Raw genomic sequence first — 26899 nt, 5'->3', positions numbered from 1 at the left:
TTAAAGCCTGTTTTTATGATACAGAACAAATAAAAGCATCTTGCACCAATTTTATTCAATACAGACACCATTGTCACTAAAACTGCACATTTAAGAAAGCTATAAATGAAACTAGTAATTGATAATACAGTGACTCTTTGAGAATTAAAGTAGATGAAAAATGAATCACTGTCAAAAAGTGTAGCATACTGAAACTGACGTGCCGGGCCTGTTTCTGAATCTATCATCAAACCAGGCTTTCTTTAAGGTTAGACCACAGAAATAGGTTGAGCCTGAGACATCTTAGTCCTACTGAAATGTAACATTCCTGCTTTGAGACTTTAAGTAATCCAGTCAAGGTTCAGCCATATGTTGAAAGGGCACAGGGCACATTGGGGGGAAACAGATCAGAAGTTTTCCAAAGGAAAAATCTACAAGGAATCTCCCTGCCTTTAGGCAATGCTGTGATGCACCTCCAATCTGCTGATCATATCGGAAACATGCTCTCTGGAAAATATCAAATGCAGGGCCTTGGACCGTAAAGGGACACATCGACAGAAATAATCCCCTCCAGTCATATAGGCTCAATATTTCATCATTATTTGATTTGACTACAACTGGTGGAGCATGCTCGAAATGCAGTATGGAATCTAATTGAGTCTGGTTATCTGCGGAAAGCGTCATTTTAAGGACGTGGTCTTGATAATGTCACTGTACTGCTTATTGACATGCACAGCATGACGGCACCTTCAAAACACTTCAAAAGAGGGTTAGCAAGTAATTACCGAAAGCTTCACAGCTAAAACATTCTGTACAGAAAACCATTCAATATTGAAGGAGTAGCAAATAAGCAAAGAAACCATAAACAAATATGCTAATTGAAAACCAGCAGGTGGTGGCCACAGTATTTAATGCTGCATGTGCAGAGAAACCATGTCAAAGAGCATGTAAGCACATTAAAGCATCTGGTAAATGGCACTCATGCAGTTTTTCTGGTTTACTTGTGTCAGCATTACAGTACTGCGCAAAAGAAAGATGAGATGAGAAGGGTTGTCACCATCTAGTGGTCCTAGTGAAAATGACATCAGCGTAAAACCTCATTGTTTTAATGTAATATTGGTGTCATTCAGCAGTTGCAGATGCTGTCCGTCACACACGTTCAGATGACTAAAATTCAAACTGTAATGTCCACAATTTCTGCAGAAATCAAAATCTGTTTTACAAGAGTTTTTACTAGTAATAATTTGTAATGGCATAAATTATTTTACTATTAAAGTAATAGCTCACCCAAAAATGAAAATTTGCTGAAAATTTACTCCCCTTCAGCCCATCCAAGATGTGGATAAGTTTGGAACAGATTTGGATAAATTTCAGCATTACATCACTTGCATTAATGGATCATCTGCAGTGAATGGGTGCCGTCAGAATGAGAGTCCAAACAGCTGATAAAAACATCACAATAATCCACAAGTAAGAACAAATTGTAAGTGTAAGAAACAAATCCATTGTGAAAGCCTATTAACTTTAAATCATTGCTTTGGCCAATTACCAGTTCATAATACATAATAATGCTAATGATGGATTTTTTCTTACAAGCACCCAGCTGGAGTGGTGTGGATTACTTGTAGATTATTGTGATGTTTTTATCCGCTGATTGGACTCTCATTCTGACGGCACCCATTCACTGCAAAGCATCCATTGGTAAGTAATATGCTAAATTTCAAAGAAACAAACTCATCTTAATCTTGGATAGCATATACAGTATATATATACAGTATATATACACACACACACACATATATATTACTGTTTATGTTTATTCTAATAAATAATTAAACATATAATTAAAATAACGCATATAATTTGTCATTTATCAACATACATAATGTACCATTTCATTAAATATTTAAACGATTTGAGAGTGAAGTAACTGGTTCTATTCATTTTAATTAGGTGCAACACCACTGACAAAATAACAGGTCAGCCAATGGTAAATTTTTTTAGTCAGTCAAATGTTTGACAGAATTTGCAGATGAAAGAAATTGAGCTCAGAATGTCATAAATCCATTTTATTATGAAAAAGAAAAAGCATATCTCATATCATAGTATACAGTGTAACAGACCATCTCCCACAAGAAAAGTCCATTTGTGGATGCCACCAATAAATGAACCTTGGAACAAGAATTTAAAAAAATTATAAAATAAAATATCAAATAAAACAAAACTACTGCAAAACAGTGGTATCGCTAAGATGTTTCCAAATACGATCCTAAATTTCTATAGTTTTTTTTTTTTTTTAACAGAGAGAGTGAAAATCCCACATTAAGTATGAGTGTTATTATAGGTTAGTACAATCATTGACTAGCACAGGAAATGCTTTAGGGCTGCAAGTGCAATATTCATTATCCAGTTTAAGAGGGTATTTTGAGTTATGCTAATATGAAATTATCGGATAATGAACACTAAGTCAATAAACTAGTTAAAGGACATCTAATTACAGCTGAGAACTGTTTGTTTGCAGAGTCCTGAAATAGTGCTGCACATAATGGAGCAGGATAAGTATAAACAACAGGTTTAAAAAACAAAAGTGTCACTCTCACCATTCAAATAACAAATCCACATTATATTTTTTGCATTCGATGACTCATAAACAAAACGATCATTTGCCTAAAAAGCATGTAAAGAAAAGCTGAGACTGTGAGAGAAGACCTGCTACCATTATTTGTGTCAAAGACTCTTAAAGTTGGGTTTTAAATGTTTTTGCAACTCTTCTAAAAATGCTCACAAATGTTGCATTAGAGTTATGACTCCCCAAATAACCACGTTTAAAGTCATTTCTCCATGATGAGGTAGAATCCAAAGATTTCTATGAAGACACTTTGAAAAGGAATATGGGAATGTAAACTAAACAAAACAAATCTTGAAGGCTTTCTCAATTCATTTTTCAAAGCACATAAAAGTGACAAGTGTGATGTCAAGACCCATGTTGGGAAAAAGATCAAGACATCTTTAAATCATTGAAAAACTATTCTGATATGCATTCACAATCACAAAATGTTTACCATCCACACAGTACTGTTCTGTACAACTGTTCTCGGTTGGTCGACAGAAACTCCAGCTTATCTGATAAAACTGTGCTTAAAGATTTGCAAACATTTCGAATGACTGTAATGTACAAACTATCACAGCTGGTACAGAGAAAGGCCAGCAAAAAGGCTCAATGGTTTTAATACTAATCATCAAAACTGTTTCTGATGAACCAGCACAGAAAAACCACTGAAATGCAAAATGCACTTCATAAAAAAATTTAGCCAAAGCATGCACGAGGAATGTACACGAACACAGATTTGTGATGTTTTTCAGTTGTGTGCCTACTGTCAGCCAAACATTCACTGTATTCACGTTTGTGCATTGCACTTTGAAGGGTAAGATGTATATGACATAACATTAGTAAGAGATGATCTTTACATTCATGATATGCAAGAGGCTCCCTCAAAAGGGAATGTTAGAGTTCTTTGTTTAGAAAAAAAAGGAGAAAACATAGAAAAGGCCATTGCATGATGAAGAAACTGAGAGGGAGAGAGATAATAAACACTATATTTTGGGTGAATCTCAACAAAATATCATTATATCTGTATGTATAAATATTTTATAAATTAAATATATCTTTATATTTGGGAGAATTTGGATTAAATATGCTTTACTTTCCTTAATCAAACTGTATTTTTCCATTTTTTCTATTATGTATAATCCTGAAATGCAACCTGGACATGTTCTTGGTAGCTTTTCATTAGAGTCATCAATTTGGGTGCATAAAAAGGGGGCTAAACATCATCTTTAGAACGTAATCTTGTATCTGCATAAAAGGTTTGCCTCTTATATACACAATATACCGAAATCAAAAAGACCACAGAAGAGAAATCTCACATTTTACTATTTGCTCTGATAACACAGGTTATATAGACCCTTGAAACAGAGCAAAGCTTGTTAAACAGATGAATCAGATCAGTCTAGCTGACATGACACTCCACTGCTATAACCATCCAGGCACGTTCTACATACGCAGTCGGCAATACATCATTTATCTTACTTTGCACATTATCAGCGTTAAGGTCGTGACTCAAAGCAGACACCTTCTGAACACAATGGAATTAACACAGCTAAGTGGAAACGCACTGGTATGGTATTCATAATGGGATGGATACACATCCACACACGTATGTACGTGTGTGCATGCTTTTAAAGAGGTCTGCATTGCCATGCATTTTTAAATAGATGATTGCATGCATATGGCTCAAGCAAGAGAGACTGAACAGTAAAAAAAAACCTTCCTAAAGGTGCTGTGCCGTGTGCTGTGTAACTGTCGTTGGCTTCTGCTACCATCTCTGTAGGGCTCAATAAGGCATGTGATCGTACACACGGCTAATTCAATCTGTCCACTTCATGTGCACTCACGTCAGATTCATTCGCAAAGCACTCTGCGTGATCTGAACTGTGTTTCCCAGAGGGAATGTATACCACATGATTTCTATAAAAAGTTCAGTTGGTTAGTATAGCGATGTATATCTTCTATGAGTTTAAGCAGCATCATATTTATAATAATACATTAATAATGTCACTATAGCATATCACCATCTAGCAGAGTAGAGAAAACAAAGATTCATAGGCAAGTCTGGGACAGCGGTTAAGTCGATTTATACTCTTTGCCACAGAGACAACCAAAAAAACAAGAGAAAATGAATAAAACATAGCTATACAGACAAATAACAGACTATTTCTCCACCTCCCCAACAGTAGTGGTAGAACTAAAAACAAAAATAAATGCATTACGTGTATTTATCAAGTACGTCATTCTGATTGGCTACCCTGTGCAACAGAGAGCCAATCAGAGGTAAGAGTCCAACTGTCCATCGGCTCGAATGACTGGCAGACAAAATATTGTGTAAAAAGCTGAACCCACACAAGTGTATAGTGAAACGCACTGCTGTAAGTCTTTGTTTAGTTCAAGGCTCCTCTGTTTAAAGTCCCAGTGGTTGATTTGTGTGTTTTTCTATAAGAAAGTAATCCACAGGTTAATGAAAACACCATCCACTTTACATTATTCGCCAACATGGAGGAGAGTCTGGTGAACATTTATTAAGGGCAAACGAAAATAGCATTCAATCAAGAGACAGCTGCGAGATTGCAGATAGCTTGATCTCGATGTGACATCTCACGTTAAGCTCCTTCTGGATAGTCTCCATAAGAGCTTGTTTTCAGATAAGGAACCACAAAAAAAAGAAAAAACATAGATGGACAGTCCGCTTTGTAAAGTCAGCTAACATACAAAGTCTGTAGGGTTATAAGGGTGGAATTTACCAGCTCAGTGGTGTGTAAACAGTGCTGATTTGCAATTAGCTCTCTGCCATAATCAGAGGTCACTGTCACCTGTTGTCTCTGCAAAGGGTCACCAGTTGGCTTTGACCGCTCTAATGTCACTCACCAGGTTTTGAGCCAGACATATCCCAAAAATCTGAAACATATTTAAAAAGAAAGCATCATAGAGGAGAAAAATTACAATTCACATTCAACATGCACTCACTTTTAGTTAAACTACCTGACAAGCTGAAATATCCCTATAACCTACAGTTGTATTATACAAAAACGAAATATCAGGGTCATTTATAAATTAAATGTAAAATTTACAAATAATAATAATAATCATAATAAAGAAATAAAGAAAATTAAATCTGACTTCAGGATAATTAGGATTTTTTTTTTAGGACTTTTTAGAACATTTTCATGACAATTACGCATATTTTTCCTGCCCTTCCCCAACTGCAAGCCTTTGCAATCTCATTCACTTTCTGACCAATAATGACATAATACTTAAATTTTATCATGAATTTTTAAGTGTACATTTAGTATATTTGTTGTACAGAATAAGAAATAAAACCAGCATAAATTAAATGCGTTATTTAATAAAAATTAAAAAAACTTTCATTATTGTATACATTTGTTTACAGCAATAATAAAATTGGGAAGCAATGTACTGGTATGAAAATAACTTTTATTTTTATTTTTTCATTTTGGAGTAAATTATGAGCTGGAAATTTTTATATTCACCTAGCCATCCATTAAGGAGGAACTTAAACCAAAATTTTAAGGTTTAACCAGAAGGTGGCAGCATAATATCCATTCATGTGGGACTATTTTACCATTCAGGCCTCATTCAAGCAAATCTGCTCAGTCTTTACTACATCTTTAAAGGATATTTGCATGCTTTAAAGCATTTCCATTAGCATTGTCCTTACCTGTAATAATGCAATCCCCACAAAAATCCCAGCAACGACGATCAGATTATCCTGAAGCCACTTTTCAAACTGCCCCACGCAGCCCTTTGTATAAATGTACTTCTGCTGATCCAACTCCTGTTAAAAAAGATTATTCAAAATAGAACAGCACTTAATGGAAAATGTCAGATCTAAATAAGAAACCAAATCTTCAATCAAGTGCACCATGTAGCATATTAGTCTTCGCTCCTCTGAGTTGACCTTTAATCTTTACTCAAGTCCAGGATAAACAATTAGGCCTTCACCTGGGTGGACCTGCGCATTAATCTATTTGAGAACAAATATCCTCTCTAGAAAACTGGAAGAACTCACTCCCACACAAAGTAGATGAAATGTCACACAGCAGCTCACCACATATAACCTAGCACAGGGAAGATCCAGTTTGTATTACACAGCCATACAGGAATGTCTTAACTACTGTCTATCGAATTCTAGGAAGTAAGGGAGATGAAAAGGTGTAATTTGGGGGTGTCAGTGACATTTGAAGGTGAAGAAAGAGAAATCCACACAATTCAGCTTTTGTGAACCATACAAACACGTTCTTCCATAGAATCTTTTGTCCCCCCCCCAGGGAAGACGACACAAAAGACTAGAAACGTATCACCAAACCGGTAGGAAGACTGAAGAATTCAGAGAAAGCCAGTGAAAGGCTGTATGACAGTTAACTGTTTGTACTTATTCATCGCAGATCTTTGTTAACTTCTTCTCTTTTTCTCTCCTAGGCCTTCCTCCAGAGGTTGAACAAAGATGTGCAAAATATTTACATTTGAGCAAACATTTATTATATGTTCAATACTTGTTCACAACACCAAATCAATAAAAAACACTATAAAAGCAAATAAAACCGGAGTAAATCTCTCCAAAGGTGGATTGTGAAAAAAAGAGTATCCTTGGATACAGAATAACTACTCTGTACCATGGAGAGACCGTGGTGAACCGTGGGTGCAGTGTCACTCCACCCATACTGAAAGGCACAGGGCTGGCATAAGCCGCTGACTTCACAATTACAGAGCTCCACAATTTCCTGTGGCTAAAACTAGAAGCTAATTATCACTTTTAAAAGCTTAAACTGTTATTAAGGAGGCGAACAAGAGGATCTCAAATGCTCTCAGAATCTCTCATGCGCTTAACCCTTCTGTGCTCCTTTCAGAGGGTGGTCTGACACAGCACAATTTATACACTATAATGTTTTTCATCATATGAATAGACTATGGATCTGTACAACTGTAACATTTTTAACTACTAATAACACACTCACCCCTTGAAGCCGCACATCATAGCCACATTGTGTATTCAGGACATCCTCCTAAAGAGAGAACAAAAGAACATGCTCAATTTATTTCAAAACATGTCTATACACACACACACACACACACACACAAAATCGTAGTTGTAAATAAAACAAAGATTACTGGGTGCACCTTACAAGAAAACACAATTTTAGTGTTTCTTCAAAATGTTTGTTTAATTCAATGTTTTCAATGTGCCATTTCTTTTTTTAACTATTTGTGAAATTTCCAAGCAATTTATGAGTGAAATTTGTCTCAAAAGAATTCCCACACCAATAAAACACAATCTGAAATACAGAATACAAACTTTCTGATAAAATATAATGTTTAGGACAAAATGAAATTTCATTAGGATTGAATAAAACAATCTTTAGCACACAACAGAATAGAATTTTAGTATAAAAGAACATTTCAATAGAATAGGATAGAACAAAAGACTCTTCAGGATTTCCAATAAAACAATTTTTAAAAATAGAATAGAATCTTAGGGGCACAATAGATTTTTTAAACAATATAATAGAATGAGATATAATTATCATTTTAAAATATAATTTCAGGACAATTGAATGCAATCCTTTGGACAGAAAAAAACAACAGAACACAACTGAACAGAACAGAACAGAATAGAGAAAGAGATAAGAGACTTCTGAGAGTTTTATCATACAAACTTTTTAACAGCAAAACAACAGTATTATCAGCATGCTAATTAAAGCACCCCTTCTAACCATATATATATGCATACATACATAAAAATACAGGGGAAAAAAACAAGGGAAAAAATTGTTGACTCATGACGCATCCCTAGTTACACACACACACAAACACACACACACAAAAATGCAAATCTCACATGTGCTGCACCACTGAGCTACAGTACAACCCGTAGCTACATTCTGTTATCCCTGTAAAACAGACCAGCAAATTATACTAAACCTCCATCAGATTTTTGAATGAGCTCTATGAACAAACTTAAAGGGGTCATATGATGTTGCTAAAAAGAACATTATTTTGTGTATTTGGTGTAATGAAATGTGTTTAAGGTTCAAAAAACACATTATTTTCCACATACTGTACATTATTGTTTCTCCTCTATGCCCCGCCTTTCTGAAACGCGTCGATTTTTACAAAGCTCATTGGTCTGAAAAGCGAGGTGTGCTCTGATTGGCCAGCTATCCAGTGCATTGTGATTGGTGTGATGGAAATGTTACGCCCCTTACCATACTGTGATGCCCACACCGCGTAAACATAAAACCATGTCTGCATTTGTGATCGGAGAATCGTCAGTGGCAAATCCTTTAAATATAAAAAACCGTACTTAAGAGTCTGTGAGTCAGAACAGCCGGCATTGTAGTCTACTCTACCAGGATCAGGAAACAGTCCTCCATAAAATGCATTGCTCACATCTGAATATTTGGGTTGAACTGTTCTGGAACAGTGTTGTAAATACAACTTAACCACTGATTTCTAGTCGTGTCCTTTTTTGGAAGGCCAAACAGTAGTTTCGCTTTCTTCACGACATGGCGGCAGCAACAATACTACAGCGAGAATAAAAGTTACGCCTTCTTTCTTTGCGTGAACATTTGGGTGGCGTTATGCAAATCTTACATGTGGGGTGTGTTAGAACGAGCCGTTTTAGGTAGGCGTGGTTGACTCTTAACTTTTATAAAGAATATCTCTTTGGATTTGAGACTTTAGTCTTTGCAACTTTACAGATCTTCTTTATGCACCAAGAGCTTGTAACACTCCAAAGAGAAAGGAAAAATTGAAATCGCATCATATGACCCCTTTAAAGAGTGCTGCACAGATTGTGAGGAATAACAGAAGCAGGGAAGAGCAAGTGGTAAACAGATAAAATGATTGTTTCTGGCACTCACAGCAGGGTCTTTGACACAACAGGAGAAGGGAACGCCACACCTTTCCCGGCTGGGGTTGAAGTCGGTGCAGTTGAAATAAATGTTCAGGTTCCAGTCATTCGGCCCATGAGCGCCACAACATGACCACTGATGTGATATATGACATCAGAGATGACATTACTATCATTATCATCAGCACCTTTACATCCTCACACAGCTGTAATTTACAGTAATGTTTTTCACATCAAGAAAGCTTAATGACTCAGCAGATGTCTCATATTTTCAAGTGCACACTTACATATCTATCCCATTCAAAATACACCCACAGTGCTGCAGAAAACGAGAGGGGAAGAGAAGTGCTGACTCACATATTCTTGAGCAAAGTCAATGAGGTTCTGGAGGTCAATGTCATCCCGATATGCTTTAACATTGTTGCTGATGAAGAAGTTCAGCTGGTCTTTGATCCAATCTTTAAACACAAAAGCTAAAATGCCAGCTGTGAGTTCCAGGAAAAAGATGAGGCCCAAAAACACTGAAAACTAGAAGAGAAAACACATAGATAGTGGAGTCAGAATTTTTTTAAGGGAAGTACTTCTTCAATAAAAATCATTCTAATACACTGACATTTAATTTGCCTCCAGGAGGCATTTCAATTCTTTCTGGGTGTATTCTTAAATAATGGCCAATTCATTTCATTTAAACGACCATATCTGGGAACAAATAAACCTTGAAATGAGTGAAGAGAGGAAAACAGGTTGCAGAAAAATAGGAGGCAGGGCTCGTAGGCCGGATGCAAGGGTGGAACTCACAAATTTGAGCAGGAATGTGTTCTCCCGGAGCGCACCGATGCATCCGGCAAATCCGAGGATGAACATCACCCCTCCTACAACAATGAAGAGCCAGACAGGGTCGAAGCCGCCCAGATCTGTGATGGAGGAAATGTTTGACAGCACTCCCTGTGGGCCAGAGACATCAGACAGAGTTGTTGTAAGTTCCCATCCTGACCTTAAAATCCTCCACCACCTGCCAGGCCGCCACAACTGACAGTGTTTGGGCAACTATTGCAGTGATTCATGCCTTCCACGTTTGGATTTCCACATCAGGGTAGAATCTCAGTTCAACCCCAGAACCAACAGCAGGTCTTTGACCACGCTGACAGTGAATATAAACAAGGTTTCCTTTGTGTGTGGGTGTGTTCTTGCCTGGTTTTCTATGATGGAGTAAAAAAGAAGGCTCTGAAATCCTCCTGAACACTCATTTAAAATAAACAGAATTTCCACCAATCAAATTCAACACCCTTAGTTCGATTCTTAATGCTTTATTTCTGTGATTAACATTTTGCAAATTAAAACTGAACCACTTATTAATTATTTACATCAAGTTACCGAGATGTTCCTTAATCAGCTGACATTAATACAAAGTGCCATATGGCCTACACGTGTCTTTTAGCAGAACAATCAACGGCTGAAATAGAGCAATTTCCAGGTTATTAATCAGCCAATTGACTTCATTCATTAAGTCGCCTCAAATTAGAGTGAAGAAATTACATTCACCTTTCATGCATGAATACATAACAGCAAGGGTGACCTTTTCAGAGAGGGATGACAAATCAGAGAGAGAATAGTCACAATAAATACAAAGCCTTTTCCACCAATCAAATTCAACACCAGTAGTTCGAATCTTAATGCTTTATTTCTGTGATTAACATTTTGCAAATTAAAACTGAACCACTTATTAATTATTTACATCAAGTTACCGAGATGTTCCTTAATCAGCTGACATTAATACAAAGTGCCATATGGCCTACACGTGTCTTTTAGCAGAACAATCAACGGCTGAAATAGAGCAATTTCCAGGTTATTAATCAGCCAATTGACTTCATTCATTAAGTCGCCTCAAATTAGAGTGAAGAAATTACATTCACCTTTCATGCATGAATACATAACAGCAAGGGTGACCTTTTCAGAGAGGGATGACAAATCAGAGAGAGAATAGTCACAATAAATACAAAGCCTTATTGAGCTGTGCGATACTGTTACAATATAAGAGCGACATTAACCTGCCATGGAAATAAATAAAAGATGCCACCCATATGCTCTCAAATGTCATGGTTTCATGATATTAAAAGGGAGACTACAGACATCAAAAGAGGAAAAGGCAACATAGGGGATTCACAGAAGAGCTTTCAGCAAAAAGAGCATCTCAGAACATTTCATAAAATAAAACATGAATATATGAATATGCTAAATATTAATTTGGGTGCTTTAACTCACAGACTGAATGAGACAACAGGGTATTTGTAGGTAGATTGTACTGTTAAAGTGTGCCGTTGTCTTCTGTTTACATCTATGATTATGTTGCTAAGGCAACCACATGGATAATAATATTAGGAATCTGAGGCATGTCACGGATCATTGTGTTACTCTGTATTTGTGTTTCCAACTTGCCTTTTCTGCCCAGGCCCAAAGTCCAATACCCAGGAATGCAGCTCCCAGCAACTGCAACATACAAGCACACAACAGAATTCATCACATTTACGCCTCTTATACAATTTATGCCCACCCCACAATGGCAGGAGTTTAGTGCTATATGCAGACAGCACTGCTCTCTTTATCTGAGGGCAACTCTTCTGATTAAAAAAAAAAAAAACAGTCTTGGCTGAGATTCAATCAAAGATCCGGAAAGCAGAGATTTCCCTGCATGCACTGCAATCTTTGGCATAAGGTTCCCAGAGAGGGAGCCAAGACTTGTTTTTACCTGAATGAGAGAATTCACTTGGATGCTGCTTACAGGAAACAGTTTTGTTTTTTTTATAGAGGTTTATGGTACAATAATGTTACTGTTTTGGCATGTGTATCCAACACGATCCGAGTCAAATCAATCTCTAAATTGACTATCAAACTTTAAAGGGATATTTAAAAAAAATAAGCACCAAAAAACTTGATGTTGTTCCAAACCTGTATGACTTTTCATTCTTCAGAAAAAGAAATGCCAAAGGACCAAAACTGTAAAGTTATTAGGAATTACCTTTTTTATTATTTTATTCCATGGCTTCCATAGACTGCTACTATAAAACTGGCATTTTCTACCACCAAATATTACCCGCCCAAAAAAAAAAAAAAAAAAACATCTTGAGAGTCCATGCATTCACAGCTTGATGTAGTCTTTTAGAATACAGTTAGAATGGCAACAAAAATAGTTGCAAAAAAGCCAGTGCATAACAGCTGCATGTCTCTGAGCAACACACAGCAGGGTTTCTTTACTGAATGAATGAGTGAATGATTCAATAACCCATTCATAAAGAAGACATTCATTACTTTCAATTCTGAATGAATTCTAAGTCATATTATTTCGTAAAGTCCCGCGGGAATGCAGACCTCAACCTAAATCATAGAGTAACACTCACATATCATGTGTTTGCATACATTGCCAAAACACATCCCACCAGATTTCACGTTCATTGTCATTGGTCTTTGGACAATTCTCAGTGAATAACAACACAAGTTTCACAAAGCTATTGTACAGCTTCATAAAACTTGTAATGTGATTCACATATTTCATTTGGCCAACTTATAAAAAAAGTCATCCATCACTCTTATTAGACAGAAACAGAAGAGACAGTACAGGAAGTTACTAGAGAGATAGTGTGAGAGAGAGATAGCGATAGAGAGAGAGGGATGAGATGAGAATTTGAACCAGAGCACCATAGCTCACCATGTCTTCTTAAGCACATGCACCAACCACTAGGCCATGGCACCAACTACAATCCAATTTTTCTCTGACTAAACCATTCAATAAAAGATGTTTCTCAGTGAGTCTGATTTACTGACTGACCTTCTTGCTCTAATGTGTTATCAAAACTACAGATTCCCTGTCAAACTCCCACTGGGCTCTCAGCGATGTGTGTTTGACTGCAGGTTAGAGCATTTCCAGCGTGAGGGGAAACGTGAGAGCGGGAAGGTAAGAGTCAGAGGTCGGGTATCAGCAGCCGCAAATCCCATAATCCCATTTCCCAGTGGTCTCGGCTAATCCAATGGATGGCTGGGACAGAGCTAAGGGCCAGTCATCCACTGCACACTTTCTCTGTCAATACATACCACTGACTCCCACTCATCCCTATAATGAAGACATTAGCCTATCTTCTCCACTCCTCTCGGTCCTGATCCAGGGGAGGCCAGTGACGTGGATATTGGGATTAGAAACATTCAAGCATCACAGAGCACTTAAACAGCTTATTTAGTGCTTCCGGTCAATCAGAGGACAGCTGCTATCTCACACAGTGGGATGATTAGACTTACAGTATCTCTGTATTATCACTAACGGCAGCCAAATAAACTCTTGTCTTAAACTCTCAGCACTGTGACAGTGAACAGAACTACTTTTTCCACCAGCTACTACATCCATAAGAACAGCTTTTGCTTTTCTTCTCCTTGAGCCATCTTCTGACATCTTTATCTTTATTTGATTAAAGAACTGCTGCATCGCCATGGAAACGTATACTTTTGGAAAGTGTGACTCGGTACATAGTAGTATTTTGGCTTTATTAGTGCTGTTTGCTAAAGCAAGCATCAATATTAATTTTACTCACAGTACTCAATGATCTGGACAAACTGCTAACCTTCTTGAAACTTATCCTACACTATGGCTGATGATACACGGGGCAACTTTTTGAGCAATGTTGCCGGGCAACTTTGGCTAATGTTGCCGTCAGTGGGCAACCAGGTGAGACACAGGGCCCACAACCGATCTGAAGTATCCAGATAGAAATTTGTTACCCATTCTCAATGAGAAAGTGCCCATGCAGGCAACATTGCTCAAAAAGTTGCCCTGTGTATTATCAGCCTATTAGTTATACTGTACGTATATGCACAATACCCAGAGTTGTTTGTTATTGTTGTTCTCAACAACTAAAACTATTAAAAACTGTTTTCGGTAATTGCTGAAATAAAATAAAAAATATGTATTTATTTTCAGAAATAAATATTAGGAATGAACTGTAAGGCTGATGATACACGGGGCAACTTTTTGAGCAATGTTGCCGGGCAACTTTGGCTAATGTTGCCGTCAGTGGGCAACCAGGTGAGACACAGGGCCCACAACCGATCTGAAGTATCCAGATAGAAATTTGTTACCCATTCTCAATGAGAAAGTGCCCATGCAGGCAACATTGCTCAAAAAGTTGCCCTGTGTATTATCAGCCTATTAGTTATACTGTACGTATATGCACAATACCCAGAGTTGTTTGTTATTGTTGTTCTCAACAACTAAAACTATTAAAAACTGTTTTCGGTAATTGCTGAAATAAAATAAAAAATATGTATTTATTTTCAGAAATAAATATTAGAAGAAAAAACTTCAACGAAAAATAAAGAAATAAACAAATAAAGGAAATAAGTAAGTTTAAGTTGATGTATTAAATTTGCTAAAACGACTGAAATAAAAATTTATTGAAATCTAAATAGAAATATTTTTTAAAAATAAAAATGACAAAAGCACAGTTATTAAATCTTATTTTTAATTTTAAAAGTTATTTTTAATTAACAAAAAAATGTGATGTAAACATAACCATGATAGAGACGACTATTCAAAACTTTTACCAGTTGTCAAATGTTTACCATTTTATCATAAATATGTGTACTGTAATTTTTCTGAACTATCTGACTTTTGATTTCATATGACTTTCATCTGGTGGGTGATAATTCTCACCCTCACATTGTTTCAAACCTGTATGACTTTGTTGCATCTGTGGAACACAAAAGAAGATATTCAGAAGAACTGTTTTTGCCCATATTATGAAAAGGCAGTGGAGGTCCAAAACAACTTTCATTGTAAGGGCAAAGAAAACAGAAAGATAAAGTCATATAGGTTTGGAACAACAAGGGGGTGAGCAAATAATGACAGCTTTTTCATTTTTGGTTGCACCATTCCTTTAAGCAAGCACCTAGCAACAGCATAGCAACACATTAAAAAAAAAAAAGCTCAGAAATCATTAGCAACTGCATAGCAACATTTTTTTTTGCAATGGCAAACACCACTCAGATTTTCTTCAGAAAACTTCAGAAACCTTATTCGGAAATCATCCTCATCATTTTGTTTTAGGTTTAACACTTACAACGGGAGTCTGTTTTTGGTTCTAAATGCTTAGAAAATATCTTTATCTGGCCTAGATTATGGAAACATTGACAAGTTCACCGTTTCAGGGGGACAAATCTCACTTCACATGAGCTTTGGTCTATTTCAAAACAACAAAAACCATAAAACAATGAAGAACAGCCATTTGTTATTACCATATAATTGCTGAATGTCAGCAGTGGCTCAATATCAGCACGTTAGAGTCATTTTTAATAATTGATGAAACAGCGAGAGTGACTCTGGCTTGATTCATTTGTGTTTTAGTGAGAATGAGTCCATGTGTGTGAGTAAGAGTATAGGGCCTGCTGGGAAATGGCATGGAAATAAACTCCCTCGCAGAGCAACAGAGGAAGAAGGGGGAACGGACATGTGGTTCCCATCTGCTGTATGAACCTGGAGGATATGAAAAGGAAAAACATACAAGAGCTCAAGCAAGGACAAAAACACATAATAAACACTTCGGGAATCAGAAATGTGCATTGCTTTGTACACAATACATGAGCCAGACACATTAAGTGTGCAAACAAACACAGCAGTCAATGCTTTTGTCGCATCAGGGGCAGTGTGTGTGACAATAGACGCAGGGCCCCATCAGCTCCATAGCAAGAGGTTGAATGGGGTTCCTGAGACACACAGGGCCCCTCAGACGCTGTGGGAACAGCATGTCCCCTCTCATATACACCATTAGCCAAACATCTTCATTTGAATACAAGACAAGGGGGCTGTGAGGCTCCCCAATGGAAAGGAGGAGGAGAATTTGGAGAGGAGGAATTAAAGATTGCTGGGGAGGTGGGGGGGTCTGACAGTGGGAACGTTAAGATGTCCCTTCAAAAGCCTCCTGGGGAGATATCAGACTGCGATTACAGAGCGAGGCGTCTATAATTACAGGCCATCAACTCGGCCCAGTTTGAGGCTGGCAAAGTAAGTGCTCTGTAGGGATCAGGTAGGTTTCTGCCCGATCAGACTGTCTCCACTTTAAACCAATCAGACAGGCATTAGTATGGGCACACAGGGGTCAAACAGTCTGCTAAGACAAAAGCAGTTGAGAGACAATAAAAGGCTTTCAGACATGATGAGGGGACAATAAGATGACAAGAAGAAGTATGGTGATCAGACACTTAATTATTGATGCTGTTGCTCATAATTAGGGTTAGAGATTTGCACCCATAAAACAAGTACGTAACTTATCCTGAGCGGTTCAAACTACGGACATGAATGATACCTTCCAATCATGCCAATTATTCTGGAGTAGTCTACTATTACTTTTCTAAGTGGTAAGATGTACAATTTTCTCCCGGCAGAGAATAAAATGGCTTAGAATAAAAACTGCTTAGATTTACATTGAATGAGGGAATTCAGCCATATCTGCAGTTGGCAGTAAGCAACAACTTAGCAACCACCCAGATCACCTTAGCAACCACATAGCAAAAAAAAAAAAACATTCACCTTGACCCATACCCACAAAAGTGGTGACTTTTGCATGGGTAAACACTAGTCACATTTTACTAAGAAAATGTAAAAAAAAAACAGATCAAAGAGACTTTCGCTCCCAAACTAAGTCAACCAATGTATATTTCAATTTTTGTTCTAATGGGTATAGTTGAAAAATGAAAACTCAAGTTTAACTCAAACCTGCAGTGATATTTTAGTATTATTTATACTTTTATAGTGTCAGTGATACTTTATTTTTATATTTTCAGTTTCAGTAATTTGGTTATGCAATTTTGTTTTACATTTAAAAAGTTCCTATATCCATTAGTTTCAGTTTTAGTCATTTTAGTACTTCAACTTATTTTATTACTAATTTTATTTCATACATATTTTAAGTTGAAGTTTTTCATCTAATATTTATATTTTATTTTAGCTGTATTTCAACTAATGGAAACTACTTTTAGTTTTTAGTTTTTTAGTTAACAATAACACCGCAAACCTGAAAAGGAAGTATTAACCATTTTTGTCCATACAAAGAAAGTCAAAACAACACTGACGCTCATTGAATGTACAAAAAACACTTCTCAAATATCTTTTCTGAAAATATCTTCTTTTGCGTTCCACAGAAGAAAGAAAGTCATATACGAGGGTGAGTCAATGATGACAGAACTTTCATTTTTAGGTGAATGTTCAGTATCAGATTTGACTTTGGGTGAATTGCTCCTGAAAAGATCTAGTCAAGGGTTTAATTTAGCTACAACAGGGTTGATTTCAGCTTCCAGGAGTATAGACTGACATTCTGGCCATGATTTGGTGGAAACACAGGCGTCTAAGTTCCAACAAAACACAACAGGCTCTCTATAACGTGGGAACAATGGCAGTAGGAGGGCTAGCTGTTACAGAGGACAGCAGATCATTATGCAAGGTTAACATTTCAGACGGGACGGCATTAAAGCATGAGGGGGCACCAATTACCCCCACGCCCTCCAGAGGGGTCTTCACTACCCCATTCAATACTAACCAATGAAGGCTGGAATTTATGTCATCAAGAAGCTTAACAGAATCACGCTCCAGGCGATCTGTTCACCCCAGAAATTACTCATGGAAGCTTCCCGCTCCAAGATTTTCCTTTTATCTCACAATTTATCACTCTCTTACATGAAAACCATAGTGGAATTGAGCAACACGATTGGTTCTTCGTGATGATGTAATGGAGAAAAGTCCATATTTAAGGCTTAAGAGTCAGGGTTGATTTCAGCTTCCAGGAGTATAGACTGACATTCTGGCCATGATTTGGTGGAAACACAGGCGTCTAAGTTCCAACAAAACACAACAGGCTCTCTATAACGTGGGAACAATGGCAGTAGGAGGGCTAGCTGTTACAGAGGACAGCAGATCATTATGCAAGGTTAACATTTCAGACGGGACAGCATTAAAGCATGAGGGGGCACCAATTACCCCCACGCCCTCCAGAGTGGTATTCACTACCCCATTCAATACTAACCAATGAAGGCTGGAATTTATGTCATCAAGAAGCTTAACAGAATCACGCTCCAGGCGATCTGTTCACCCCAGAAATTACTCATGGAAGCTTCCCGCTCCAAGATTTTCCTTTTATCTCACAATTTATCACTCTCTTACATGAAAACCATAGTGGAATTGAGCAACACGATTGGTTCTTCGTGATGATGTAATGGAGAAAAGTCCATATTTAAGGCTTAAGAGTCACTTAAGAGAGAGACTTCACCTCAAAAATAAGATTTTTTTTTTTACAGTATTATTTTCCATTTACTCACTCTCAAGTTGTTCTGAACGCATTTGATGTTATTCACTGCAATTGAACTGGATATTTTCCATACAATTAGTGAACACATCTATCAAGCCTCAAAAAGGACCATAAAAAGCACAATAACAGTCGCCCATATGGCTCATTTGCTATATTCCAAGTTTCCATAAGCCATAGAATAGCTAGTGCACAAGCTATAATGGACTACTTTAATGGTGCTTTTACAGAGTTTTGGAATATTGACAGCCTTTTGTCGGTATGAACTGTCAATATATGGAAAACGTCTAAGTGAAAATTTACTATATTCATTTAATATATTAACTTATTAATATCAATATATTTAGATATATATATATGTGTGTGTGTGTGTATATATATATATATATATATAATTGATATATTTAAGGTAAACTAACCCTTTAATAAAGCAAAATATTCTTAACACTTGGGTAAATTCCATGAAATAAGTTTGGCTGGAACATGTAAACCAAATAAAACAAAATCAGACACCTAGAAGATTTACTATTACAATCAACACCACCATAGCTGAACCGCTCAAAAACTGATACAATCTGTTTTCTGCCAAATCACTACAAATTATAACAAACTTGTTTGTGGAAAAGAGAAAGACAGAAATAGGGGCAAAAAAAATAATTTCCAATACAGACATGGAAAAACTGATTGGTGTGAGGTAATCTCTGTTGAACCTGTGAATTGTCCCAAACTCCACCAACTAATGAGACCTGGATAATCCTATTTACCCCTCCACTCCCCTCAATTCTCAATGGGATGTATTCTTCAAATCTGGAAAGGTACTGAGAAAGTAATATTTCCATAATCCATATTCCCATGGGAAACAGGTGATTTTTTTTTTACCTGGATGAGTGTTTGATTATGTATCCAACATCATACACATCAGAGAGCTCGTTTACCATACAAATAAATAAATACATAGCACTGGTTGGGTAAATCTCATACAAACACATTCGTGTCACATGCTGTGAAATGAATAAGGCAAATGTCTATCCTGCTGAACTTGTTTTGCAATCCCGATTTGTTTAGATGATGGAAACACACAATGAAACGATTATGACGGCAATTTATATGAGTTTGAGAGAAACATTAAAAAGCAAATGAACTGCAGATCGACAAAACTTACCCAAAATATGATGTTGAATCCGAACAAGAAGTATTTAACACAGCAGCTGACCTCTGCTCCTTTAAAATGATGCTGTTTTCTGCTCATTTTGTTCAGGCCAGCTAACGCTGTCGTGTTGATTCAACGATCAGCTGCGAAAAACTAAACGGATCGCCAAAAATGCGACTCGAAAGCGATTCATGCATCTATATTTTAGCCGAAGAGGCTGCGAACCAGCAATACATCGCAAACCACAACAATGCACCCATCAACAAGCGCTTTTTCCACTGAGCTGAATCTATTCATCAGTTTTTCAACATATAAACAACGGGTGAGGAGTTAAATGGATGGGGAGATTAATGTTCCGGGTCCCCCCTGATAAATCCCGAACGCTTTGGGTTGGTGTCATGAGATGTGCTTGATATTTTAACCTAGTTGTGAATGTCCCGAGGAAAACAATCCACAGCAATCTAACAATCCAGCAAGAACAGAGAAGCGCGACACTGCAATCAGAGGACACGAGCGCACAGTCAACTGAACAAGCTGTCACAATAAAAGTCCTGTCTGCGCCAGTATCCATGAATTATTGATTTATTTCACCAACAAGTCAGTGTGAAATATACAATGTCTTGCACAAATATACAACGTCTTTCACCTTTTTAAAGTATTTCTGAGATCTGTTTAGGTCGTCTTGAGTAAACAGTGCTTTTCCAAACACCAACTCCTAATGAATTTGTAAACACTTGTTTATATACCTATAAATATAAATATCAAATTATATATAATTACTATTGAGTTTAGCATATTATTACCTTAGTATATTATTATTATTTTGTGTATTATTATTATTACCACCCCAACCTTTTCACACCCTGCAACAAGAGACTACATTTTGCATATTTCATATCTTCTATGTAAATTCATTAAAATTCATATAATTATTATTATTATTATTTTACTTTGTTCCTTTCCTTTTGATTTACCCTTCATTTTCTATATATCTGTATTTACTTTGTCGGTTTTATTGTCCGTTACACTGCTGTAACTGTATACTTTGGCATTATGGTAAATGCTGACAACCGTGCCATTAAATCATGTAAAATAATTACAATTTACAGAGAGCTGAGGGGTTATTTTATTTTGTCACTTCAGGTTATTTTTGTTATTCATCGTCGCTTATTGCTGCCATTGGAGCTGTTCTTTCTATGCAGCACTGATGGTCTCTCTGGAGAATGTGAAGCATGTTACCCTGTTAACACAAGTCAATGATCTAAACAGGAAATAAACATGCATCTGAGAGCTCATAGTAGCTCATAGACAATCCATTTTATTTCTAATTTTTATTCTCTTATCATGAAAAGGCTGTTTACAAAAGAACAAACTGCTCCTTGACGTCACTGGGGACCATGTTGGCGGTACTGATGAAATAATCCAAAATTAATAATCTAATAATTAACTACTTTTGAGCCTTAAAAAGGTTTGCATAATTTGAATACTAAAACACACAGTGTATATAATGTCTGCACACATGTGGTCGTTACCGATTCATATAATAATGACTCATTTATATTTGTATTTGTATAATTAATATTTGACATTCTTTTGAGCTCATATCCTGAGCCTGCAGCGATGGATACAGTAGTGATGAAACCAGTTTACCATTTTGGTCCTATAGGTGGTGGTATTGACCAGGCATCTGTGGTCTTTGCTGCCTGTATCTCTTCAAGAAACATCACAACTTTTTTGATTAAAGAATTTTTACTTAATTCTAGTGTATGAATGCAATTCACAGACTAGATTAAATTATTTTTAAGACTTTGTCTATACTGTCCAATTCTGAGTTGTGGGGAAAATAATAGTAGTAGTAATAATAATAACAATAATAATATCCTACATTTTTGATGTAAAATATTTCTCCCATGTATCAGTAAAAGAGGTCAGAATATAAACTACATCCCTTTCCTATAATCACACTATAATAAAGTATCTGGTTATAATAATAATGTGCATTTTTCTAAAATAGTGAGGAAATCAGTTATAGGGAGGTAAAACTGTGTGCATTTGTAATGAATAAACTTACAGTTTGTGCTTTCAGCATCAAAATGTATCAAGAAATGAAAACCTTCTAAAAACCTCTCCAAGAAGATGACATTGTTTATTTGTGTTTATTCACTTAATTTAAAAACAGAACTGAACAGACAGAGATAATATTGAGGATGGTTATTCAGACATGATGTCAAACTCAAAGAAATTGTATATGTAAGTTGAATCAAGCATAATGCAAATGAAGGATCGCACAAGTACACAGGGGCTGTAAAGCATCCGTGAAAGTGATAACATTATTCTCACCAAAGGTGCCGAGTCACTTTACAGCTGATGTCCCTGTCAATCAAAATTCCCCTATGCAAATACTCAAAAATCTGCTGATGCACCAACACAGAGAATGATTTTCTCATGTGTGGTGAGCCAATATTTGAGCGCAGGCTAACATGACTACACTTGGTATGCATGACCCTTGAGACTCAATCCTTAAATGAGTGCTAGTGATCAGCTCAGACAGATTTCAATATGTAATTTCAGAACTACGACAGACAAACATTCGGTATTAAGTAGTGTGAATTACCATTTACCACACAGTATACAGTGTGTACTGTCAGAAATTTCCCAGTCAAGTGTAAATGTATGCTGTAGACAGTCTGACAGTGTCAGAGGTGATGTTTAAATAAATGATAAAACTTACAAGTGCCCCATGAAATATATTTATTTGAGTGAAATGTGTAAAAAAGCAATTATCTCACCTTACTCTACCAACAGAGCTGTCAGTCACCTTAAACCCAGAATTACTTCAGTCCCTTTTATGTGATAAACTGAAATGCTATGTGAAGTTTAACTTATATATAAGCTCAGCCAGAATTCTCTCTTCTCCTGTTTTTGCCCTCTTTGGAAATATAACTAATAGCCATCTAAGCAAGGTGCATTAATGAACACTTAAATTCAATCATTCCTACATTTTAAGTGAAATCACACTGTCCAAACCTCCTAATGCTTTATTTTTTCACTTCTCCCATTGTGCATCAGACCATTTTATTTCCCTCATGTATGTCAGCACTAAACTAATATGGAAAACGAATCGGATTTCAAATCACCAGCAGCTTCCATTTATAATATATGTAATGTAGAGAATTTCCTACCATTCCCTCTCATACCATAAAACCTTGCTGTGTCATTCTGTCTTTACATCTAAATTAACTCACAATCAGCAATAAGCAGTCAGTTCCTTCCCAGTTTGACTCAAGTCGGACCTACGAATATTGTGACATTGTCAGAACATACTGTACAAAAAAAGCAAAAGGGACAATCCCTTTTATATTTATGTAGATTAAAAAAATGAGGTTAATAACTAATACTGCTTTGAAAAGTCTTGCACATTACTTTTTTTTTATCTTTGGTACACCTTTCTGAGTCCATGTAATGCCTTCTTCATTAGATTACAGACAGCTGCAGAGATGAGACCAAGATGTAACTTTACAGGTACAGTTCACTTTAAAATGAAAATGTAGTCTTCATTTATTCACCCTCATGTTGCAAGATCATATGACCTTGATAAAATCTTTCTTTACAGATGCGGTCACGCTCCAACAACAACAACAACATAATAGTCACGTATTAGTTATATTTCAGCATCAGCCTCATTTACTTTTGTTTGAAAATGTGGACATTCACCTCATTTTGTGTTCCATGATAGTAAGTAAACATGTGAGGTGAGTAAATGATGACAGCATTTTCTTTTCTTTTTTTCAATTATCAACTACATTACCGTTCAAAACATTTGGGTTTAGTAAGATTTTTAATGTTTTTGAAAGAAGCTCACTAAGGCTGCATTAATACAGTAAAAATTGTTTATTTTAAATAACTTTTATATTTTAATATACATTTTAAAATGTAATTTATTCCTGTGACAGCAAAGCTGAATTTTCAGCAGCCATTACTTCAGTCATCAGTGTCACATGATGCTTCAGAAATCATTCTGATATGCTGATTTGGTGCTTAAGAAACATTCCTTTTTATTATTCCTTTTTATTATCAATTTTGAAAACAGTTATGCTGCTTAATATTTTTGTGGAAACTATGATACATTTAAAAAAAAAATGATTTGATGAATAGAAAAGAACACCATTTATTTGATTTTATTTACTGGATTTTTTAAACTATAAAAAACCCTTTTTCTCATTTTTAATGCGTCCTTGCTGAGAAAAAAAAAAACTTACTGACCCAAACTTTTGAACGACAATGTATTTCTTTAACATGAACAGATTCCATCACAGAGTCAACATAGTAACATACTGTACTGTATGCAATGTACTGAAAAATCCACAATGCTTTACATTCAATATTTAAGGGACACTTTGGTCTACAACGAAATCAGGCTGAAGGATAAATCATCCCTAAGTGCTTTCTACAGATCTTCGGGCACGCCTCCCCTCTTCACCTGCAGACTGCCGGTCCAGCCACGGGGGCAGGTATTGTAGCTGCGCACTCCAGGAGAGCGCAGACCTGAATCCTCAGACTCGACCGAGGCATCAGAGTCAGTCAGCGAGCGGGCGTTGTACAACTGCACCGGAGAGTGGATCATGCGGGTGGGAGAGGGACTGGTAAGGGTGGGCGATTGAGCCCCCAGCATCCGTGGCTGAAATGGACTGACTGGTTTGTGTTCGTAAGGCACGATCCCGCCGTTCACTGGGGAGATGGGCAGACTGCGGCTGCTCAGTGCCCCAGGAGACGGACTGTTTTTCCGCTTGGCGGCATTGATGATGTTTTTGGCCAAAATGCGGTGGTTGGCTTTGGTGTCCTGGCTGACAGCTGGGGACTGGCACCTGGTTTCCCAGTGTGGAGATACAGGAGAGGTGGCGGTCAGCTTGAAGATGGTACCTGGAGATGCAGTGGTTGCAATGGGCTTGTGGATAGGGCTTGGGGAAGGGCATGTCGTGACGGGCTTATGGATGAGCCGTGAGTGGGAGATGGGTGTGGGCTTGTAGATTGGGCTGGATGATGTAGAGGTCACTAGAGGGCTGCTGGGGGACCAGACAGTGCTGGAAAGCACCTCAGGGCTGGTGAAGCATCTAGTGAGGTTGGGCGTCCTGGAGGTTGGGGTGGTGGAGCCGGGGCTATTGATTGGTGCCGGGGTCTCCTCCTTAATCTGATAAGACAAAAGATAAGAAAAGATTACTTTTAGAGGTGAGACATCACTTTAATTTAGTGTCTCTATATCACTAAATACACTCACAAACACACACGCTGAATATCTGTTTGCCATACTTCGAATTTCTATTAGCTTTGCCAACATTCTTACTGACCTCAAAAGAAATAAATTGTAATTGATCAGTTTACATAATTTTTATAATTTTATATTTACATTTATAATTTAAAAGTTTGTATTTAAAATGTATGACTTAAGTTTATATTTATTTTAAAAATTACATTTTATTTAATAGAAACATTTTGATGCTTTATCATTTTAAAATATTTTATTTTATAATAGAATTTTTTTTTTTTTACATTTATTATTATATATTTTTGTATTAGAACTGTTTTACAGCAGAATTTTAATTTGTCCCATGTTGGAAGTTTGCATCATTGATTCTGTTGTTTATTATGGTGAAGCTGCTTTAAAACAATCTGTTCTGTATAAAGTGCTATATAAATAAAGGTGATTTTTCACACATCTAAATTAAAATGATCAAATTTCAAGATTTTTTACAAACAAAATTTGGCAGCTAAATATATATAATAGCTAGACTTTATTATACAAGAAAGTCACTTTTACTTTTACTGGGAGATAATGCTGGACATCATGTTAGATCATTTTATTTAGCTGAAAAGCAAAAAATCTGATAAGCATAATTTGCAACAAAATGTCACAGCAAAACAAGACATAAAACTTGCAAGGCATAAAAATATGCATACATGATCAAATACATATATATATATATATATATATATATGGCGTTGATCCAATAGGACATGTGACAGTTCAGTCACCTAGACCAAAACTCACACTGGGCCAGCACACCATCCTTATTCTTGAGCCCTGTATAACTTGCTATGATTCATTTTTTTAGGCAACGTTTGTTATAAATGTAGATAGTGAGGAATGCACGGGAACACATTTATCATCACACTTGAGGTACAAGAGTAGCAGAACAATCCTGGATCCAAAGATCCAATAACCATTCAAAAATCCAAGCTTTCCAAGTTCATGCCAGGTAATGTGCACACGTTTGGTTAAGATTAACGTTTAAACACGCCACTGAAACATCTCCTGCAGCACTGCATGCAACTTCAGATGTGATGTTATCGATATCAGGCCTTCTCATACACCCTGTGATTACATCGAGCTGTTTATTAGTGTCCAATGTCTGAGTAGTTTCCCAGCACACCAGGGTATCATGCATCTTCAGACCGCTTGCATACACGCTGCCAAGACCACTAACCTTTACTGAGATATGCATTTGCACTGCTGAGACTGCTGGGTATGTTTTCACCTCCAGCAAATGTGTTTTTCCAAGCGTGAGGGAGGCCAGAGGTCAGGCCGCTAGCCTAAAGCTCAAGCCCACAGGGGCCTGTTTTGGCTCAGATGTGCATTTTCAGGGGGCAGGCCAGGAATGTGCGGGGCACATACATATTTAGTCAGCATTAAAAAAAAAAGTTTCTAATTTCATTTTGGGTCAGAGCACCACGCGGCGGGTGGCTCTGATATGCATATCTTTGTTTAGTTGGTACAAGTGTATAGATAAAAACGACTCCGGAAAGCCGGCCTGGGATTCTTATCGCTGAAGAGAAGGATAGACACTAACAAAAACTGAAACAACTGATTAGAGGGGATGCTGAAAATAGATGAAGAAATCCACACAGGAAATTCAGCAAATTAGTCAACAGAAGAAGATAATAAAGTATGAAAA

At 36.8% G+C, this 26899-nt stretch overlaps 2 protein-coding genes across 3 annotated transcripts in view; both read right to left on the bottom strand.

The window, feature by feature from the left end:
* Window positions 1-3289: 3289 nt before the first annotated feature.
* Window positions 3290-20454, bottom strand: LOC107749748 (tetraspanin-17-like). 2 transcript variants are annotated; one of them, XR_001641077.1, is made up of 9 exons: window positions 19962-20454; window positions 11901-11951; window positions 10263-10409; window positions 9822-9992; window positions 9475-9600; window positions 7570-7617; window positions 6273-6389; window positions 5338-5491; window positions 3290-5227 (listed from the first exon to the last, which is right to left on the bottom strand). XR_001641077.1 is itself a non-coding variant. In XM_016564901.1 (8 exons), exons 1-8 carry the CDS (start codon window positions 20046-20048, stop codon window positions 5426-5428), a joined length of 813 nt encoding a protein of 270 aa, XP_016420387.1. In that variant the 5' UTR covers window positions 20049-20454; the 3' UTR covers window positions 3290-5425. The 2 variants fall into 2 exon arrangements, 1 of the variants encoding a protein (XP_016420387.1); XM_016564901.1 differs by having other exon boundaries at window positions 3290-5491.
* Window positions 20455-24177: 3723 nt separating this feature from the next.
* Window positions 24178-26899, bottom strand: part of LOC107749747 (synaptopodin-like) — a 49358-nt gene continuing 46636 nt past the window's right edge. Inside the window, exon 9 of the mRNA XM_016564900.1 lies at window positions 24178-25137. Within this exon, the coding sequence (XP_016420386.1) occupies window positions 24397-25137 (741 nt within the window). The 3' untranslated portion in view covers window positions 24178-24396. The remainder of the gene's footprint in view (window positions 25138-26899) is intronic.

This window comes from Sinocyclocheilus rhinocerous, unplaced genomic scaffold (genome assembly GCF_001515625.1).
Source record: "Sinocyclocheilus rhinocerous isolate Xijiao unplaced genomic scaffold, SAMN03320098_v1.1 scaffold860, whole genome shotgun sequence".
Classification (NCBI taxonomy): domain Eukaryota; kingdom Metazoa; phylum Chordata; class Actinopteri; order Cypriniformes; family Cyprinidae; genus Sinocyclocheilus; species Sinocyclocheilus rhinocerous.
Note: the sequence above shows the minus strand (reverse complement) of the source record. Positions and strands in the feature narration are given on the sequence as shown.